This window comes from Sus scrofa, chromosome 8 (assembly GCF_054392235.1).
Source record: "Sus scrofa isolate SSC_HxYL_T2T_F1_AM1 chromosome 8, Sscrofa_HxYL_maternal_Yorkshire_Landrace_v2.0, whole genome shotgun sequence".
Classification (NCBI taxonomy): Eukaryota; Metazoa; Chordata; class Mammalia; order Artiodactyla; family Suidae; genus Sus; species Sus scrofa.
The window spans coordinates 47655647-47674981 of record NC_139390.1 but is presented as its reverse complement, the minus strand read 5'-3'; the positions used below and the strand labels follow the sequence as shown (position 1 = coordinate 47674981).

The following is a 19335-nucleotide window of genomic DNA, read 5'->3' as shown; positions in this document are numbered from 1 at the left end:
CTTTCTGACTTACTTCACTTAGTATGAGAATCTTTAGTTGCATCCATGTTACTGCAAATGGCATTATTTTGTTGTTTTTAAGATACAATCCAATTTTTACCAGATTTTCTTGTTTTATCATAAATAATCATTTGTATATAAATATGACCAAACCTATTAGTACATTTTCTGCCAAACTGTCCTTGGGAAAATCATCAGTCATGACGAAGGTTACCAAATATTATGTGGTGCTGATACATTTAGATAATTTTTAACAAAATATTTTGAACTACTTATCTCAGACAAGACAAAGCAGACTATGTCCATGTGAAAGTCAAGAGCAGAAGAGCCCAGCACCCCTGTGATCTTCCATTTAGCAGCTTGGCCAAGCTTCCCAGCAATCTGCATGGAGATGGGAATGAATCCTGAGGGCTACCATTTTGGTAGCATTTAAGCATCGTGCTATTTTTCATGCCCAGCATGGAAGATGCATTATGTGTGCTTTATTTTTAGGATGTTGCTTCATTGCCACAGAGCTGTCAGACTGAATTAAGGTAGCCTCGTTCCAGGAATTCTGTATGTGAAGGCTGCTTGGATGACAAACTGCAGGCACCCCACCAACTTTCATTTAGATTCGTTGTAGATCCCCAGTTGCTTACTGCTTTCTGACTTGCACTGCCTCATCTTATCATAAAGTAGGAGACATCCAGGGTGTATTTTCCACTCTCTTTTTGAGTACATGTGAGTAGTGCTGTCAGTTGGAGGTGTGACTGCCAGAGCAGGGGGACGGCAACTGTACATTTCATGTTGTCCAAGGCTCTCAGGTAAGGATAGAGAGGAAGTTATGAGAATAACCCAGATACCCCCACAATTTGGAAGCACTTTTACCTCAAAACCCTAGAAATCTTGGACATGGGTGCCAACTTTCTTAAAATATCTATTCAGGAGCATAAGAGTCATGTCTTATTTCTGCAAATCTGTATTGAAACCTCATTGTGTTCTTTATCAGAAAAGCCCCAGGGATATTTCTTTAACAGTCACATTGAGCTGGTCAGCTTAATACTTTCACTTTCATTTATTACTGCACAAAAATTTACTGAGTGTGGGCTCCAAGTGGTGCTAGGCTCTGCTGCCCAATTGTTTGTTCATTACCTACCTTCCTCAGCAAGGTGGAGGAACTGGGAAACCCTCTCTGCTGTGCCTCTGGGCCATGTCCCCTGATCTCCTGTGAGGCTGGAAGAGAATGGACAGTATGTGGCAGTTGCCATGGTGCTCACGGCCTAAAAATGCTTGTTCCTCCATTCCATACAATCTATTCCCTTCTACAGCATCCTATTTATCTTTTCTTCTTTTGAGAAATATTTATTGAGCATTTGCTGTATGTAAGCCACTCTTGTAGTCATTGGCAACTATGTCAGTAGACAAAACAGTCAAGAATCCTGTCTTCATGGAGCCAGACTACACAAAAGCTCTGTGGCCTGGGAGGGGATCTTCCTATGGCCACTGATTTCAAATTTCTCAGCACCAGCCTGAGCCCAAGGTTATGACGTTTTCATTAGACCTGCTCTGCTGGAGTCTCTCAGTTGGTTTGAGGACCACACAGAAGCTGACCTCAGTTAATGGGCAAATATTGACATTTGGGTTGAATTCAGTTGCATGTTAGCATTTACTTTCTGTGTGTGAGGCACTGCTCTCAACATGAGGGTGAAGCTGTCTGGTTTCTAATTTAGATAGCTTTACAGTTAAGAGTGGGGGCTGGCATTTCGGTTTGCTAGAACTTCCATCACAAATACCACAAACAGAGGGGCTTAAACAACAGGCATTTCTTTCTCACAGTTCTGGAGGCTAGAAGTCCAAGATCCAGGTGTCAGCTGGCTTGGTTTCTTCTGCAGCCTCTCTCCTTGGCCTGGCAATGGCCACCTTCTTCCTTTGTCTTAATCTGATCTTTCCTCTGTGGCTGTGTGCCCTCATGTTCCTTTGTGTGTTCAAGTTTACTTTTTTTTATCAGGACACCAGTCAGGTTGGATTTCGGCCACTCTAGGAGCCTCATTTTAACCTAGTTGCCTCTTCTAAGACCCTTTCTCCAAATTCAGTCACCTTATGAAGTGCTGGGGTTGGGGCCTCCAGGTATGAATTTTTGGGGAACACAATTCAGTTCACAGCTGACAATCATTCTTTCTTTCTTTCTTTCTTTTTTTTCTTTTTAGGGCTGCACCTACAGCATATGGAAGTTCCTAGGCTAGGGGTCAAATTGAAGCTGCAGCAGCAGCATACACCACGGCCACAGCAACACCAGATCTGAGCCATATCTACGACCTACACACCAGCTCACACCAACGTTGGATCTCTAACCCACTGAGTGAAGCCAGGGATTGAATTCACATCCTCATGGACACTGTGTTGGGTTCTTAACTCACTGAGCCACAATGGGAATTTCCATAGCCGGGTCTTGGCTCCCTGAATTTGAATCCTCGTTCTATCACTTGATAGCTATGTGTCCTACGAGAAAGAACTCCATTTCTTTCTACCTTATGTCTTCATGAGTCTAATGATAATGAGGACAGTACTTAGCCCATAGAGTTGTGAGGATTGATTTGATCCATATGAAATATCTAGAACAGTGCCCCATGTAGGAATTCTCAGTGACTACCATCTTTTATTTTCATTCAGTTTCTAAGTTGATTCAACTCTTTGCGATATGTCTACTTAGGTTCTTTTGCTTTGTTTCTCTAGACTGATGTTTACTTGAACTAGATAACCAGGCATCTTAAGTTGTTGGTTAAAGAAAGTGCTAGGAGTGGACGGTGAGGATACCAGTATATCCCATTTTGGGAGTGCTAAGAGCTTTACTTTCATCATCTCACCAAATTTCACACAGCTCCGCCTATCAGATATTCCTGGACCAATTTTTGTGAGGAAGATGAGGTTAAGAGGGTAACCTAGGTCCTCCTAAGGCCCACAGGCTGGGAGGTGGATGTGGGTTGGGAGGGCTCCTCAGCCTTGTCCTTCACACTGTCTGTATTTTCTTCCATTATCCCTTCTCATCACCTGTAGCTGCTGGGAATGTGGGTGGGGGCTCTCACATTGCAACTGGCTGCCCCCACTGCCTTTCAGTTTAATTCCTGAATGTAGCCACAGTGCCTTACTGTTCCCCTTCTCATGACAGTGATTTGGGGATGGGGGAGTGAGGCAGTGGTGTTTCCACCATCCTGTGTTCATCACTGCAGTGTCTCAGAGAATCATGGAAACCTGGGGGCAGATGGCTGAGCACCACTGGCAGGGGACGAGGGCCTGGAAACCCTTGCATGCCCTCACCTCTGTTTCCCAAGTCTCTCTAATCCTTCCAGCCCATTTAAGGTGAGGACGGTGAAATCACTGCTCAGTAGGAGGTCATACCAAATGAATGTTTATTTGGGGCCACTTGACCGTTCCTTAGAACCTATGGGCTAGAAGAAAACCGGGGAATTCTGAAAAATCCACTCACTCATTCATCAAAGGATTTGAAGACTTGCTTTGGTTCAGACATTATGTCAGGAGTTGGAGATACTGAGACGATTGGAAACAGGTCCCTGTGTTCATAGATCACCCGGCTTGGAGGGCAGGAGACAGCTAAGCAAACCTGATGTCCAAGAAGGGTGGGATGAAGACCTCAACAGAGATATTCTTAGGAATCCTTTCATTTTTTTTTTCTTTTTACAGGTGCATCTGCAGCTATGGAAGTTCCCTGGCTAGGGGTTGAATCAGAGCTGCAGCCTAGGCCTATGCCATGCCACGGCAACCCCAGATCCTTCACCTACTGAGTGAGGCCAGTGGTCAATCCCTCATCCTCACAGAAACTATGTTGGGTTCTTCAACTGCTGAGCCACAATGGGAACTCATGTTTGGGGAATTTTGCAGGAATAGAGGAAGAATTTAGCTTAGGATGTGTGTAGAAGGGGATGGGTTGGGGTATTGCAAAAAGTTTTAGAAGTGGTCCTGTCAGAACCGGTTCTTAAAAGTCACTGCAGGTGGAGTGAGAGATGGGTGGATATAGAAAGGGTGGAGAAAATAGACTTGTGAGCAACTTGTGAAGGCAGAATGTGCCTAGAAAACTGCAAATGGTTCTGAAAAAAGGAGACTGGGGGTTGGGGGGGGGTGAGTGCAGAGTGGGTGGTTTTAGGTCATGTAAGGACATAGACTTCATCCCGCCTATAGTGGGAAATCCCGCCTATAGTGGGAAATCATTGAACCAAGGAAGAGGGTGATGTAAGTGAAGCTCTGCATGGCAGCAGGGTCCCCCCTGGTCAGGACTTCATAGCCTCTTGTTCTACAGTAACTAACACTAAATGGCCCAGGACCAGGTCTCCCTGATGTGACCAGGACTTCATGGGCAAAATGTGATAGTTTGTGGAGCCTGGCAGTGACCCCATCCTTACTACCTCTGAGGTCAAAGTTGGTTCCTGTTTTTCCAAATGGAATATTAAGACAGGAAGAGTCGGAGTTTCCGTTTTCATAGCGGAAGTCCAGGGCAGACCTCGAAAGCAGAAGTTCCTGGCCATTAGTCAGAGGTTCAGGACAAAGAAGGACACTGTTTTTGAAGTGAAACTGATGGTTTGGATTGTTTGAGTCGTCTGTGATGGAGGAAGTCACAAGGACTTCACACTTGGCTAACTCTAGAGGAAACATGGAGAGTATTTCAACTCAGTCCAACCTGGAGAAGATAGAAAAACAAACATTATATGACATAACTTATATGTGGAATCTAAAAAAAGGATGCAGTTGGACATATTTGCAAAACAGAAATAGACTCACGGATTTTGGAAACAAACTTACGGGTGTTCCTGTTGTGACTTCGCATGTTATGAACCTGACTAATATCCATGAGAATGCAGGTTCGATCCCTGGCCTCACTCAGTAGGTTAAAGATCTGGTGTTGCCTTGAACTATGGTGTAGGTTGCAGATGAGACTTGGGTCTGGTGTTGCTGTGGCTGTGGCTGTGACCAGCAGCACTTATGGACAGGTGGGGGAGGGATGGACTGGGGGCTTGGTGGCATATGCACGCTGAGGTATATGGAATGGCTGGCCAGTGGGGTCTGCTATATAGCACAGGGAACTCTACTCATTATTCTGTGATAATCCATGTGGGAAAATAATCTGACAGAGAATGGAGGTGTGAGTACATATGTAACCAAATTCACTTTGTTGTGCACCATAAATTGTCACAACATTGAAAATCAACTACTTCAATAAAACTTTTAAAAATGAAAGAAAAATCAAGTTAGTGAGAAACAAGCAAGTATATAAATACATTTATTTATTTATTTAGGAAGAACTGTGTTCTAAATCGCCCAGAATTTGATTCCTAAGATAAGTCCTTATATCCAGGACTTGGCTGGCTATACAGAAGCTACACATATAAAATCTATGGAATTATGCCTTCCCCTTTTAAAATCACCAAAACCTAACATAGATTGGTTCTTTCTAATATTTGACAGTACTTTCAGAGTTTCTCTGGATCTCACACTACCCTGCCAGACCAGTTTGGAAGATGATCCTTTCATGTAAGGGGGGCTTGGTGCCTCCATCAGGGTGGCCCGAGTCCAGTGGAGACCAGAGCCACAGTCGAGAATAGAACCAACACTTGTGACTTTCTCGACCCCACCCCACATTTAGCTCCTCTTCAAGGAAGCTTCTTCTCTTTATTTACTGCCTCAGCTCTCACTACCTCACTATTCTTGGGTGTGGTTCTTCATTTCTTGGCTCTGTACTAAGAGCTCAGACTTTATTTTAATCCTTCACTTTCTCCCTTCAAAACTGTCTTCAACTGGCAGACAATTTTTTAAATTTGTTTTTCTTTGTATTAAAGCATAGTTGATTTATGGTGTTGTGTTGATTTCTGCTGTACTGCATAGTGACTCAGTCATACATATGTATATACATTCTTTTTTTTTTTTTTTTTTTTGTCTTTTTGTCTTTAGTTGTTGTTGTTCTTGTTGTTGCTATTTCTTGGGCCGCTCTCGCGGCATATGGAGGTTCCCAGGCTAGGGGTCGAATCGGAGCTGTAGCCACCGGCCTACGCCAGAGGCACAGCAACGCAGGATCCGAGCCGCGTCTGCAACCTACACCACAGCTCACGGCAACGCCGGATCGTTAACCCACTGAGCAAGGGCAGGGACCGAACCCGCAACCTCATGGTTCCTAGTCGGATGCGTTAACCACTGCGCCACGACGGGAACTCCGTATATACATTCTTTTTCTCATACTATCTTCCATTAAGGTCTATCCCAAGAGATTAGATATAGTTCCCTGTGCTGTATAGTAGGTCCTCATTGCTTATCCATTCTAAATTTAATAGTTTTCATTTACCAACCCCAATCTCCGCATCCATCCCCCTTCGCTCTTGGCAACCACAAGTCTGTTCTCCATGTCTGGGAGTCTGTTTCTGTTTTGTAGATAGGTTCACTTGTGCCCTATTTTACATTCCATATATAAGTGATATCATATAGTATTTGTCTTTCTCTTTCTGATCTACCTCACTTAGTATGAGAGTCTCTAGTTATATCCCAATTGGCAGGCATTTAATGTGATTACATGCCTGCTTGTGTGTTTATATTTAACTCCAGGCTATGTCCTGGGCCTTGCCTGGGACTGGGATCTTGCAGACCCTCCACTTCTGGTATGCCTCACTCTGAATTATTTCTATCTGAAATGCAGGAAGCAAATGGGTCCTATACTGAGAAATAATGATAAATGCATACTTTTGGAATAATCTACAATGTTTAATAGCCTTAGTAGCTTATCCTTCACATCTCCTCCCACTTGTCCACATTCACCAAGCCGAGGGATCTTACCTGCTTTTTTTTTTTTTTTTTCACTTCTGTCTGATACTTTTAATTGCCAGAGCCCTACCATGATAGGCACTGTAGAAAAATAGAGCAGATTGTACTTAAGGGATCATTGACAGCCAGACACCTGTTACCCTATCACTGGAGGTACACATATACCAACACTTGCTTTTAGCAAATGAGAGCTCTGCAAGCTGAAAGCTTTCCTTCAGTGCATTGGACAGTTAAAATGGAACGTGACAGAATTTGTCTCCCATGATGAAGATGAGCCTTTGACTAGTCTTTTTGTTTTTCTTTAATGTATTTTAGAGATATTTTTAATGAAGGGCCCTGAGCTGAATCGTTGCTTTCCTTTTTATCTTGTTTACAAGAAGTCTTGGAACTTGGCCCATGTGATAGAATAGACTTTTGATTTCAGAACACAGGATGTTTTTACTTATTTTGCTCAGTCATAGATGCAGATAGACACTGAAAAATTCCACCCAACATGCTTGGTGTTCACCTGTAGTTCAGCAAATCCAGTCAACCACCGTTCAATGTGAAGGCACTTAATACCTCTAGAGTGGCTTGTGCATAGCATTCATTCTTAGTGAGTTTTCATGTTCATCTTCCTAAAAATAATGTCTTTTTTTGTGCTTTTGAATAAAGGATGACCTGGGAGAACATAAAAATTCAGGGGAAATGTTCAGATTTTGGAAAAAAAGTTTTACTGGTCAGTCTCATTTTTTAAAAAAGACAGCTGTATAACCTTTAATTCACATGAACACCTGCATAGCTTTTAAAGCCCACTCCCTCCCCACTCTGACAGTTAGAATTTTATCTCTTCATGGATAAGCTTTCTCTAGAGTAGACAGCACTCCATCATTTTGACAAACCCAAATGCAAAGGATGAATACTCCCCATCTCTGAAACACTTCAGGTAAGTTGCTTTAACCAGTTCCCTGCTTTCAGAGGCTATTTTTCTGTCATCCTTTCAGATCCATCAAAGTTCATTTAATTCTGTTACCAGCTATATTTTATACAAAGTGGAGTTCTCCTCATAGTGGTTACTCACAGCTCTGAGATATGGAGCTGTCCTGGCTGCTGTTATTACCTCAAGGGAACAGGCACAGATACTTGGCAAGAAGGGCTGCTCGCTGGAAAGAAGAACAACCAACCTCGTCCAGTCTCAGAACTGCCACCCCTGCAGGGACTGACGCCGGGCAGGGCAGGACATTTTGCTGAGGGGAGATGGGTGTGGAGAAAAACAGAGGCTAGTAACTGAAAACCAGTTATTCCTATCCACTGAAAGAGCCCTTTGGCAATTTGAGAACATTTTTTAAAGTAAATGGAAAATGTATCATTCAAAAAAATAATGCAAGATTTAAAGGAGAGAAATGGTAAATGAAATGCAGTGTACTCAGAGGCTAGGTCAGGTGTTGATTCACTGTGGTCCGTGGGTGAAAGATGGCCCATGGCCCGTTTCTTGTGTTCTCTGAGCTACTGGTGGTTTCTACAAATTAAAAAAAAGTCAAAGAAGCTCCCATGTGGTTCAGCATGTTATTGATCTGGCATTGCTGCAGCTGTGGTGCAGGTTGAAACTGTGGCGTGGGTCTGATCCCTGGCCAAGGAACTTCCATATGCTGTGGGTGTGGACAAAAATGTTTTTTTTTTTTAAAAGTCAAAAGAAGAATAATATTACTATGACATTTAAAAACTATATAAATGTAATTTCAGTATCTATAATGAAATTTTATTGGAATGTAGTTAGTACCATTTGTTTAAATATTGTTTTGATTGTTTTTGTATCGCAGTAGAGTTGAGTACTTGCTAGTTGACATTGTATGACATTATATAGAGCCTAGAATACTTTCTATCTGCTTGAAAAAATTTGCTGACTGCTATGCTAGATTACTGCTTCACACCTAAAGTGAGGTTGTTTTTTAATTTATTTATTTCTATTGAAGTATAGTTGGTTTACAATATTTCAGATGTACAACAAAATGACTCAGATATATATACACACACACATATATTCTTTTTCAGTTTCTTTTCCATTACAGATTATTGTAAGATATCGAATATCATTCCCTTTCCTATGCAGTAGGACCTTATTTTATATATAGTAGTATGTATCTCTTCTTAACCCCAAACTCCTAATTTATCTCTCCCTCCTAAAGTGATACTACTTAAAAATATTTAATTATAAGAGAAATGTTCATGATGTAACACTTAGTGAAACAATTATGACAAATTGTATAGATGACTCCAAATAATTTATTTTCCTTGCATAATTTTTGCTTCTTTCCCCTGTTGGAAATATAAATTTCATTAAAACTAATCAAAACAAACAAACAAAAAGGAACCCCCCCCAAACAAACAACCAAAAACCTGGCAAATATGTATGTATGCATGCTTTAGGTCTAGAACAGTGCTTGAGATATAGTAGATGGTCAATAAACAAAGGTTAGTGAAAGACTGATGAATTATGTGATTGTGTAATGCTTGAACATAGTAGTCATAGCAAAACCTTTCTGGAATATGCCTATATGTTAGGCACAAGTCTGAGAACTTTACATGTATGATTTCATTTAACTCCAATAAAATTTGCTTCAGAAGGTACTGTATTGCCTACATTTTACAGGGCATGAAAGGGAGGTTTGAAGAGGTTATAGAACTCATCTAACATGACAAAGCTAAGAAGTAAAGTGACCAAAATTCAAAAAGTCTGCTGGATTCCAGAGTCTGGGCTCTAACAATACTTTATACTCCTTACACTTCTAAAAACAATTTACTTTTTCAGGTGAGGCAGAAAGGAATGGGAAAATACCAGATGTAAATATATAATTATCAGGGTAGAAGACTGTATAGGCCATACATTTTTCATGTTTATGTTCAGTCTTTCCTTTTTTTGTATTGACATATAGTTGACTATAATATTTTATTAGTTTCAGGTGTACAAGATAGTGATTCAATATTTCTGTGGTTTTATACTCCATTTAAAGTTATTACAAATTATGGCCATATTTTCCCATTCTGTATAAGACATCTTTGTTGTTTCTTTATTTTATTTTACTTTATTTATTTATTTATTTTGCTTTTAGGGCCACATCCACAGCATATGGAAGTTCCCAGGCTAGGGGCCAAATCTGAGCTGTAGCTGCCAGCATACAACACAGCCACAGCAATGTGTGATGTGAGTCACATATGTGACCCACATCACAGCTCACAGCAATGCCAAATCCTTAACCCACTGAGCAAGGCCAGAGATCAAACCCATATCCTCATGGATACTAGTCAGTTTCATTTCAGCTGAGCCACAATGGGAACTCCTATTTGTTTATTTTATACATAGTAATTTGTGGCTATTAATCCCCTACCTCTATCTCACCCCTCCCTGTTTCACTTTACTCTCTCCACTGATAATCACTGGTTTGTTCTCTATATCTGTGTGTTGTTTCTGTTTTGTTATATACATTGTTTTGTTTTATTTTTTAGATTACACATATATGTGATAACATAGCATATTTGTCTTTTTCTGTCTGGCTTATTTCATTAAACATAATATTCTCTAGGTCCATCCATGTTGCTACGACAACATGAATGAATTTCATTCATTTTGATGGCTTAGTAATATTCCATTGTATATACATACCACATTTTCCTTATCCATTCATCTGCTGATGGATATTTAGGTTATTTCCATATCTTGGTGATTGTAAATAATGCTGTTGTGAACATTGGGGTGCATATACCTTTTCAAACTAGTGTTTTTGTTTTCTCTGGATATATACCGAGTAGTGTAGTTGCTGGATATTTTTAGTTGCTTTTTTTTTTTTTTTGTCTTTTTGCTGTTTCTTGGGCCACTCCCGTGGCACATGGAGGTTCCCAGGCTAGGGGTCGAATCAGAGCTGTAGCCACCGGTCTACACCAGAGCCACAGCAACGCGGGATCCGAGCCACATCTGCAACCTACACCACAGCTCATGGCAACGCCAGATCCTTAACCCACTGAGCAAGGGCAGGGATGGAACCTGCAACCTCATGGTTCCTAGTCAGGTTCATTAACCACTGAGCCATGATGGGAACTCCTATTTTTAGTTTTTTGAGGACCTTCATACTTACGGTGCTTTTGATTTGCCTTTCCTGGTGGTTAGCAATATTGAACATTTTTTCATGTGCCTGCTGACCATCTGTAGATCTTCTTTGGAAAATAGTCTGTTCAGGTCTCCTGCCAACTTTTTAATTGGATTTGTTTTTTTGATGTTGAGTTGTATGAGCAGTTTATATATTGCAGATATTAACCCCTTATTGGCCATATCATTTACAAATATTTTCTCCTTTTCAGTAAGATGTCTTTTTTGTTTTTTTTTGTCTTTGTTGTTTCTTTTCTTTTTAGGGCCACACTTGCAGCATATGGAGATTCCCAGGCTAGGGGTCAAATCGGAGCTGCAGCTGCTGGCCTTAGCCACAACCACAGCAATGCCAGATCTGAGCCTTGTCTGTAACCTACACCACAGCTCATGGCAATGCCAGATCCTTAACCCACCGAGCGAGGCCAGGGATTGAACCCACAACCTCATGGTTCCTAATTGGATTCATTTCTGCTGTACCACAATAGGAACTCCTCTTTTTGTTTTGTTGATGGTTTTCTTTCCCACATAAAAGCTTTTAAGTTTAATTAGGTCCCATTTGTTTATTTTTGCTTTTAGTTCTTTTGTCTTAAGAGCCAGATCCAAAAAATATTGCTATGATTTGTGTCAAAGAGTGTTCTGCCTATGTTCACTTTTCAGAGTTTTATGGTTTCAGGTCCTACAGTTAGGTCTTTAATTTGTTTTGAGTTTAGTTTTGTATATGGTGTTAGAGAGTGTTCTAATTTCATTCTTTTACATGTACCTGTCCTGCTTTCTCCACTTATTGGAGAAACTGTCTTTTCTCCATTGTATATTCTTGCCTTCTTTGTCATAGATTAATTTATCATAAGTGTGTGGGTTTATTTCTGGGCTTTCTATTCTGTTCCATTGATATATGTGCCTGTTTTTGTGCCAGTACCATGTAGTTTTGATCACTGTAGCTTTGTAGGATAATTTGAAGTCAGGGACTGTGATTCCTCCAGCTTTATTCTTTTTTTCTCAAGATTGTTTTGGTAATTCAGGGTCTTTTGTGGTTTAATATACATTTTATGATTATTTGTTCTGGTTCTATGAAAACTGTCATGGGTATTTGATAGGAATTTCATTAAATTTTTAGATGCTTTTGGGTAGTATGGCCACTTTAACAATATTAATTCTTCCAGCCCTAAAGCATAGGATATCTTCCCATTTCTTTGCATAATTTTAAAATTCCTTTATCAGTATTCTATAGTTTTCTGTATATAGGTCTCTTACCTCCTTGGTTAAGTTTATTCATAGGTATTTTATTCTTTTGATATGACTTTAAATGGGATTATTTCCTTAATTTCTCTTTCCAAGAGTTCATTATCAGTGTATAGAAAAGCAACAGATATCTGTATGTTAATCTTGTATCCTGCATCTTTATTGAATTTATTTATTAGTTCCTATAGATTTTTTTTTTGAGATGTTAGGATTTCCTATGTATAGTATCATGTCATCTTTTAGCTATACATTTTAATATTTTTTTCACATTTCCTAAAATGAGTAGATTTACTTTATATTACTTTTGAAATATGAGACAAATGTTTCTAAAGGGAAGGAGAAACAGCTCAAAGTTTATTAACCTTTCAACTGTTATGAGCATCGTTTCCTTGTTTCTCTGAGGGCCTTATGTGAATTGCTGGTCTGTTTGTCTTGTGCATTGATTGTGTTGTTGAAGTTCAGTGTTAGGCTTAACTCCCTTTGAATACTTCCCAGCCCTGAGAATGCAAAGTGCTATCCATGTATCACCTTATTCTAAAGACATTGACCAACAGAGCCTCTTGATGTTGATCTTTAAAATTACCCAAGTCTTTGAAAGTTGTGCTATGTATTCTACATGTATTTGGTTACACTGATTTATATATATAAGTCTCCGACTGCATGGTGAACTGCTTTTACCTGGAATTTATTATTATTATTTTTAATTGGCATAGTACTTGGAGAATATACATTTAAAATTACATTTATCTCATATCTAAGAATATAATTAGGTTCCACCAGCCCCAAATCATTTAGTCAAGTAAAAGGAAATAAAAAGGAAAGATATAAGAATTTAGTTCTTGAATTATGGTTCATGTTTCTCTGTTTTTCTCTTAATTGTGCACCAATGACTACAGCCTGTTCTCCACAATCTAAAGGACTTTGTATATGGCCTGGTCTAAATTGCAAGGTCAAAAGGAGAAAGATTTTTCTTTTGGACAAAACTGGAATGTAGATAATTAGAATGATTAAGTGAATGCTATTAAAATTATTGTGGTCAGAGTTCCCATTGTGGCTCAGCAGTAAAGAACCCGACTAGCATCCATGAGGAATCTGGTTTTATCCCTGGCTTTGCTCAGTGGGTTAAGGATCCAGCATTGCCATGAGCTGTGGTGTAGGTCACAGACGTGGCTCACATCTGGTTTTCTTTGGCTGTGGCTGTGGCATAGGCCAGCAGCTACAGCTCGGATTCGACCCCTAGCCTGGGAACTTCCATATGCTGCTGGTGCAGCCCTAAAAAGACAACGAAAAAATTATTGTGGTCACTATAACACCATATTCAAGAATGGTTGGAGAGGGAGTTCCCTTTGTGGCTCAGTGGGTTATGAACCTGACTAATATCCATGAGGATGTGGATTTGATCCCTGGCGCCTGACTCAGTGGGTTAAGGATTCATCATTGCTGTAAGCTGTGGTATAGGTTGCTGACTTGCCTTGGATCCTGTGCTTCTGTGGCCGTGGCATAGGCCAGCAGCTGCAGCTCTGATTTGAATCCTAGCTTTGGAACTTCCATATGTCACAGATGTGGCCCTAAAAAAGCCAAAAGGAGAAAAAGAATGGCTGGAGGTGACTTCCCTGTATTAAAGACCAGAGGTAAAACATCTCCACACAGGTAAACAGGCAAGGTAGGAAAATAAAGGCCTTAACATAAAACAATTATAGATTGAGAACCTCTCAGATTACTTAAAAGAGCTTTAAAAATCCCTGTGATATGTCTTGATATTCTAGCCATAATTTCAGAGTCTTCTTTTGTCCAGTAAAATGGGCTTTTGTAGATCTTTGTGAACTTTATTGTTGTTAGTGTTTCCAAGAGATAACTCTGATTTTTAAGTTACAAGCAAACTGCTTATTTATTTATTTATTTTTTTTAGGGCATCACCTGTGGCATATGCAGGTTCCCAGGCTAGGGGTCCAATCAGAGCTGTAGCCGCCAGCCTATGCCACAGCCACAGCAATGCAGGATCCGAGCCACGCACCTCTGCAATCTACACCACAGTTCATGGCAACTTGGGATCCTTAACCCACTGAGCAAGGCCAGGGATTGAACCCTCAACTTTATGGTTCCTAGTCAAATTCATTTCTGTTGCGCCACAATAGGGACTCTGAGCAAAGCTGCTTTAGGTCACCTCTCAATGACTTTATTTGGCAAACCTGGGGGCTTGAGAGGGATGCTTTTGATTTTAAGCTTGAAGTGTCATTTAACGCACAGTTTACCCGTGACATTTCTAAATTACCAAGAATGAGACCAAGACATTCAAGCGACAGATTTTTTTTTTTTTTGAAAAACTACCTATGCACAGGCAGTTGAAGAAATGACATTTGCTTAAATACACTTTGCGAGGTTTTATGTGAATAAATGATCCATCACCTGGAGTGCTGTTGTTTCTATCAGAAAAGGAAAAAAAGCTCTTGCTTCTTTTTTTTTTCTTTGGAAATTATAGTGACTGGTGTGAACCATACAATTTCACTTTTAAATTTGTGACTTCTAAAAATTCTTTTTCTTCCTGACATCATAATGCGGCCTCAGAAAATCAGACAGTTGTTATTACAAATAGAAAGCAGCTCTACTCAGACACTGAATAGACAATTATAAATGTCTGGATTCTTTCCTTTTCATGGTGTCTGCTTTTAGATGTAGAATAAAACCACATTAACCCGAGGACGTTTTTATTGGTGGTTAGTGGCCTATTCCTGCCACATCTATGAGGAATCTTGCTGAAAAATAAAACAACTTTTCTTTCCTTGCCTAACAATAACTTTACATTTTATAAGACCTCTACCAGGAAGCATAACTGAGGTATAAACATATTAAATATTCAGAAGGCAAAGCAACCACAAATGACCTGTAATCAAACACGTGACAGGTGAGAGTATAAAGCTGTGGGGGAATGAATGTGCACGTGATGATCAGTAGGATGCTAAGAGTGTGTATGTTTTGGATTCTATAGATGGCCGCCCACGACCTGTCATTCTTTGGGACTCATCTTTATCTCCGACAAGTAACGAGACCCACTCTTCTGTTAAGCTCACCTGGGGAACTTATCAGCAGCTGCTGAAACAGAAGTGCTGGCAGAATGGCCGAGTACCCAAACCAGAATGGGGCTGTACTGAGATACATCACCACGAGTGGTCCAAGATGGCCCTCTTTGATTTTTTGTTGCAGGTAAGTTTATTCAGTCAGGTAAGTGGTTATCCAAGACTGACACTATGTTCTAGAAGTCTGACACTAAGGACTTTTCTGCGCTTGATTTTTTATGAATCTGGAGTTGAAGTTCTATGTGGCAAGCATGGTACCACATCACGAGGTGTTATATCCTTTGGGAAATATTCAGAAGTGTCTCTCAGCCCTTTTACTGGTTTCTGAATAAGTACTTTACTCCTGCAATAGTCATATCCATCATAGATACAAATTATTGAGATAACCCATCAGTGGTTCTTCAAGGTGCATGGTCTTACCCCACTTGGGAGGTAAGTAAACTGAAGTTTAGTGAGATTAAGTAACTCACCCATGTTCTCACAATTAGTCAAAGCTGAGGCTGGGATTCTGGGGACTCGTTCATAGTTTGTCTTTTTTCTCTCATTCTACACCATTTCAATGGTCACTTAGTCATGTAACTTAAAGCCACCATTTTCCCTGTTTCCTTTCCAGTAATATTTTGCAAACATTTCATTAAAATAAGACATTAGAGGGAATTCCTGTCATGGCTCAGTGGTAACGAATCCAACTAGTGTTCATGAAGATGCAGGTTCAATCTCTGGCCTTGCTTAGTGGGTTAAGGATCTGGCATTGCTATGAGCTGTAGTCTAGGTAGTAGACGTGGCTTGGATACTGTGTTGCTGTGGCTGTGGCATGGACTGGCAGCTGCAGCTCCAATTCAACCCCTAGCCTGGGAGCTTCCATATGCCTCAGCTCAGATGCCTAAAAACCAACCCCCCCCAAAAAAAAAAAAACCCAAAAAAACCCCAAATGATTAGACATTGGAGAATAATAAATATGTCTCTCTGCATAGCTCAGTGATTTGGTGTTTTATAGGTATCTTATAACTCTTATTTCCTTCTGCTTTTTATTTTTACTTTTTCTTTTTGTGGCTAGTTCCTAGTTGTGGCAACATCGGATCCTTTAAACCACTGTGCTAGGCCAGGGATTGAACTCTCACCTCCAGCAACCCCCCAAGCCACTCTGTTGTAACCTACTGCACCATGACAGAACTCCACAACCCTCATTTCTTTCTGATAAAGATCTCATGACTCTCCCTACCGGCTTCTTCCAATGACTGCTTTTCCCCTCCTCTGTTTTAGAAAAACTGGTTTTCTGTTGTTGTATTATTAATTAGTATTTTGTGGCAATTTAGGACTGCCTTAAGACGTCTGTAAAACAATCTCCTTTTGTTAATTCTCGTGTGTGTGTGTGTGTGTGTGTGTGTGTGCGTGTGTGTGTGTGTGTGTGTGATTTTAGCAAGAAGCTAGAGAGGGAAAATGTAGGAAGAAAGCAAGTTTAGTGGAGAGTCCCAGTGCAGGGCTTTAGGAACTTTCCTGGAAGACACTGTGATCTCTGGTGTCCATGTCATCTGTGGGAATTCAGCCTGAGAGTAAGTCACTTGGTTTAGCAAGGAGGCAGTTAAGAGTCACTGAACACTAATGAGAGTGCAGCAGTGAGGCTCAGGTTGGTTTTAAGCTTTGTATAATCTTATTATTCCATTTAATTAATACACCACCCCTGTTAGGTAGGCACACTCTCTCTGTTTTACAGGTGGGAAACTAAGGCAGAAAGAGGTTATTATCAAGAACTATGAAGAGTCAGGTCTCACCCTGCTTGCAAACTAACAAGTAAGCCAGCCACAGGTTCATATATGGTAGCAGAAGTCAAAACACTCCAAGACAAATGACTTCATGTTCCTCTGCTCCAAGAGTTCCATTGTGATGATAGGGAATGGCCCCTGTGAATTCTGCACACAGTGGGTTTTTGTACCTTCTGAGGAACTCTAAGTTTAAGAAACCCCTAATCTTCTAAGAGGCTGCCAGCAAAGCTTCCCAGGATTTACCCCAAAAGGAGACATTATCTTTATCATTTTGGTCAAAAAAGAAATCTGTCTTCCACCCCAGAGGGAGACACTCTTTGTCTCTTCCAAGGCTGTTTTGCTCTACTGACATCCTTTAAAAGATAGTGCAGAGAAAAACTTGATATAAGATGGCAGAAATGCCATGGAGAATCTTTTCTTAACAGCCACCTCTCCTGTTCGGTGTAGCCTAGCTAGTAAGTTCTGAAATAGAGATGTGAGCAAGTTAGGCTACCTGTAGATTCCGTATTTTTAACTATTATTGTAGAATAACTACCAGGTTATCCTCATTTTAATGAAAGAAGCTGGTGTGATAAAATGTAGTAGCAATAAAATGGGGAATGAATGAAGATAGTTGGGGTAAGTAGATAAAGGTATTCACTGTGGGGGGTGGTCCACATAGATGTTGATATTTCTGAGGATGATGAGATCCATGAACCTGGTGGTAAAGTCTATGAGAAGGAGAAGACTTGAGGTTTCTAGATGATTACAGAAGAGCTTACCTGTAATGAATAGACTGAAGACCCTTTTAGAAGTTGTCTCTGGTTACATTTGTTTTAAATTTGGAAACTTCAACTAAATGGCAACTTACCATCTGCATTTATCATTCTCCTTTCTGTTGAGGGAAGTGTCAACTATCCTTCAACCAATGAAAATGTATTTGTGTGATATCTACTGTGACTTATGCTGTAGAAAACAACCACAGAGGTACAAAGTAGTATAAGATGGTTTTCTCACTGCCCCTCCCAAGTTTCATTTTTAAAGCATGCTTTAGTTAGAAAAATATAGTGCATAAAACAAAAAGATAGATCCATGTAAGAATTGCTGGCTGAAATAATGTACATTCTTATTGTTATGAGGTTGAAAAAAGAACATTTTGCTATAAACGAGATAGCTTCAGGAGAGAGTTTGAGTAGGATCGTGTGCTGGAAATGAAAAAGCTAATAGGGAAAATGTGAGAAAGAACATGGGATGGCAATGTTCATATGATATCTAGGGCATTCTAAATAAAGGCACACATCAGAGAGAATTTGAGTTCAGTTTTAGACCGTTATAGTAAGTGAATATTGCAATAAAGTGAGTCACATGAATTTTTAGGTCTCCCAGTGCATGTAAAAGTTATTTTTATGGTATACTATAATCTCTTAAGGTTGCAATAGTATTATGTCTAAAAAATATATCAATGTACTCACCTTAAATAAAAAGTAATGCTGTTGGGAAATGGCCTGAATAGACTTGCTGGAGGCAGGGTTGCCACAGTTACCAAATGCAGGCCCTGGTGCCTGACTCACTGTGAGGCCAAACAAAACTGAAACATTGGAGTTTGGAGCAGGGAAAGGTTTATTTGTGGGGTCATGCAAGGAGACCAATGGATGGTGCCTCCAAACCCCAAATTCTCCAAATGATTTCAGCAAAGCATTTTAAAAAGCAAGGTGAGGGACAAGTGTGGTTTGTTGTTGCAAACTTCTTGGTATCAGAATCCTTTGTTCTTGCAGCTGTCTGTGTAGATTCTCCTCACCCTCCAACAAGACAAATATTATTTTCTGTTTTGTAACTTTTTATATCTATATGAATGGAAAAGGGTTACACTTTTAGAGGTCAGAGCCTTGGAGATGGGCTGTCCTGTATATTTCAGGCTATAGACAACATTCTTAACTGGGCATAGGCAGCATAATCAGAAGCAAAGGCAATAGAATACAAATGTTACAGTAAAAGAGACAGATCTAAAATGTAGTCAGATTTGTTTTTCCCTATTACAAAACCAACTTGTGAAAAACACACTACCTGGGAAGTGCAGAAAAAAGATGTGTTCCTGAGTACCATTTGTCTGAAGCAGTTATTTAGGAGAATAGTGACACTCCCTGCTGATAAGAGATATGATAGAACACTGAGGAAGAGAGCTATTTTCATAAGATAGAGTTCTTCGTAACTCTCCCTGTCCATTAGCCTGACTCAGCAGGAATGAATCCCAGTGGGCCAGTCTCTTCCTAAGTGCATCAGCAGCTTTTATCATCACTCTGTCTATTGTCTGTGGTCTAGAGGATGCATTTGGGCACAGGAAATCACTCCTAGAAGTTTTCAA

The 19335-nt window shown here is 40.1% G+C and overlaps 1 protein-coding gene across 4 annotated transcripts in view; it reads left to right on the top strand.

Moving 5' to 3' along the window:
• Nucleotides 1-19335, top strand: part of GASK1B (golgi associated kinase 1B) — a 61821-nt gene that overhangs the window by 8775 nt on the left and 33711 nt on the right. For all 4 annotated transcript variants that reach the window (XM_005666658.4, XM_003482392.5, XM_084972170.1 and 1 more), the window contains exon 3: nt 15144-15358. In XM_005666658.4, the coding sequence (XP_005666715.1) occupies nt 15144-15358 (215 nt within the window). The remainder of the gene's footprint in view (nt 1-15143; nt 15359-19335) is intronic.